The sequence below is a fragment of the Nicrophorus vespilloides genome, unplaced genomic scaffold, assembly GCF_001412225.1.
Source record: "Nicrophorus vespilloides isolate i.1.1-1 unplaced genomic scaffold, Nicve_v1.0, whole genome shotgun sequence".
NCBI classification, from domain to species: domain Eukaryota; kingdom Metazoa; phylum Arthropoda; class Insecta; order Coleoptera; family Silphidae; genus Nicrophorus; species Nicrophorus vespilloides.
In genome coordinates, this window is record NW_017099256.1 from 1 (window position 1) to 2,816 (window position 2,816).

Genomic DNA, 2,816 nt, shown 5'->3' on the forward strand with positions numbered 1-2,816 from the left:
TTAAAAGGAACAATATTTATGAGTATAGTTCAGTATTACGACAAATATTCAATCATATTTTACTATTGTTTCATCAGTAAATACTGATCCTCCTCAGCTTCAGTTCTTTCAGCAATCCTAGGAACAGGTATTATGAATGAGTCATTTGCTTATTTAATTGATGTTTGTTTGCTAGTTACTAATTGATATACGTTGCGCCGGTTATTACGTAACGTTTTTTTGAATAAGACTGTTACAACATCGTTAGTTAGATAACCATCTGCGCTCGAGTAGTTCGACGACGCTCCACGATGTGTCGCCAGTTGATACAATTGACGGAAGCTCAAAAAAACTTTGAATTTCCAAGCGTTCTAATATGCAAAACGATCGTTTAATTAACGTTCGCTCATTAAGATTCGCGCCAAAACGGCTTCGTCATTATCTTTGTTTTTTATGTGTGCCGGTTGTTTTGACGTGCACATAATTATGTATTTTTTTGTGGTATATAGGGGAGTGCGCGCGTCCAGTTCCGTTTCTGGTTGACGTCGCGATGTCGATCAATAGGCGCCGTCACAGTCGGAAAACTCGCGCATAGCCAACAGTTAGTTGTCGAAAAGCAAGTTGGAAAATCCTTGAATTTATATATACTCGTATATATAGAGAGAGAGAGCCATGGCGGAGGAAGCGGAAAGCCTGGAGTATTACATAAAATTCCCGAGCACGAATCTCGCGACGAACGGCGGTGGAAACGACAACGATTACGTCTTCGTTGTGAACGAGGAGAAGGTCCCGGTGATCCTTCTCTTCGGATGGGCCGGATGCCAGGACAAGTACTTGGCCAAATATTCGAAGATCTACGAGGAGAAAGGGTGAGTGATTATTAATCATCCATCATTAACTATCTGACCTCATCCCTTTTCGCAGCTTGATCACGTTGAGGTACATAGCGCCGGTGAAATGCCTCTTCTGGAAACGCTATCACATGATCACCATCGGCCAGAAGCTGGTGAAGCTGCTGCTGGATCTGAACTTCGAAACGCATCCCGTCATCGTGCATTGCTTCTCGAACGGAGGAGCTTTCCTCTACCAGAACTTCTCCATGGCTTTAGAAAACAGTCCAAAACCGATACAAGTAAATAGAAATTTCAATCGATACCGGGCGCGATTAAAACTAAATTCAATCCTTTAAAGGTGAAAGGAGTCATCTTCGATTCGGCCCCAGGTCGAAGGAGGATCCTCAGCTTGTATAAAGCGATATCCGCTATACTTGGTGGAAGCATGCTCTACAACTTCCCCATGTCGTTCCTCATCACCATGGTCTGCTCGATGATTTGGATTTGCGAAGTATTACCAAACGCAACAAACAGCGAATCCAAAAAATTACATATTCACACTTAATTTTGTAGATTATCAACAAATACATTAACCGGAAGAAGAGTTTCCAATCCGATCCATTCGAAAAGCTCAAGTGCGAGAGTAACAAATGGCCGCAGCACTTCATCTACTCCAAAGCCGACGATTTAATACCATTCCAAGTAAATATCAATATCCCCAAAAAAAATAAAATTTCCTATAAAATCATCAAACTTTCAGGATGTGGAGCATTTCTCCAAGCACCGAGAGAAGATGGGCATCGAGGTGAGCTCCGTCTGCTTCGACAAGAGTCCCCACGTGAAGCACTACAGTCACCACCGAGAGAATTACATAACTAGCGTCTACAATTTTATCAACAAATGTCTGAACGGCAGAGCATAAGTTCCGTTCTCTCCTTCATTTCAGTTTTTCTTGTCTCTTTCATTATTCCTTTTAGTTTAATTTCCGTAAGATCAATGAGTCTCGTCGTGGTTACACACGTCATCACAGACTATAGTGACTTCTTCTGGAAGATCGAAGATCGCCAACATTTTTACTTAAAAACAATTACAAAACAAAAACGAAATCCCAGTAGACCAGATTCCATGCACACAGCAATTAAACACCAGAACACCAGTTCTTTGTTTTCTCTCTTATCTGATTACCAACAACAACAAAAAAAAAGAAATTAATTAAAACGTGTATCATTTACAACAAATAAATATATTTATGTTATAACAACGTTGCCGAATTCTTCTATAAATACGCTTTCTAGTTATTGGATTAATCATATATCGAACGGTAGATAGGGTTATTGAGGAATTAAAAATTACCAACAAATTTAACCTTATTTTTATTTCGTCTCATCCTGCAACGGGTTCATCGATTCATCTTCAAATGTGAATCATCATTTCTTTTTATTTATATCTTTCTAAAGCCGATTGCTTCTTCAATGTTTACATCAATTATTTACAATCTATAATTACTTCCAAATGTTTAACTTAACTTAAAATTCGCCTTGGATACAGCAAAAAAAAAAATCAAAATCTATGTTTACGTTATGTTTTAATGAATGGACCGAAGCCCGGATTAAATTTAGAATCTCGCATTTCCGCTGTAAACAATGCAAATCCAGTTCAGTTTATAGTTCAAACCGGATTATAAAGACTTAATTTCTTTAACAAATATAAAAATGTTAGTTTAACTGTACTTTTATACGTGCGTATATTCTTATTTTCTTTTATTTTATAAAGATCAAAAGCTATTTTCTCTTGCTATATTTGTCTGCACGTTTCCGGTTGAGCGACGATTCGATTCTTCGCGTTTTTTTTTTAACCGGAGAGCCGTGAATAAAATACCGTGATCTCTGAGAAATTCGAATTATTCGCTTTGAACTGCGAGATTCTTCCTATTCGATCACGATTGTAGAAAGCTAAGCTTCAGGATGTACGTGACGCTCGTTACAAGCAATTCCAATAGATACA

The 2,816-nt window shown here is 38.3% G+C and overlaps 1 protein-coding gene across 1 annotated transcript; it reads left to right on the forward strand.

The window, feature by feature from the left end:
* Positions 1-513: 513 nt before the first annotated feature.
* LOC108564263 (transmembrane protein 53-like) lies at positions 514-2,016 on the forward strand. Its single transcript, XM_017923258.1, has 5 exons — positions 514-848; positions 904-1,111; positions 1,171-1,323; positions 1,386-1,514; positions 1,573-2,016. Exons 1-5 carry the CDS (start codon positions 652-654, stop codon positions 1,732-1,734), a joined length of 849 nt encoding a protein of 282 aa, XP_017778747.1. The 5' UTR covers positions 514-651; the 3' UTR covers positions 1,735-2,016.
* Positions 2,017-2,816: the final 800 nt, after the last annotated feature.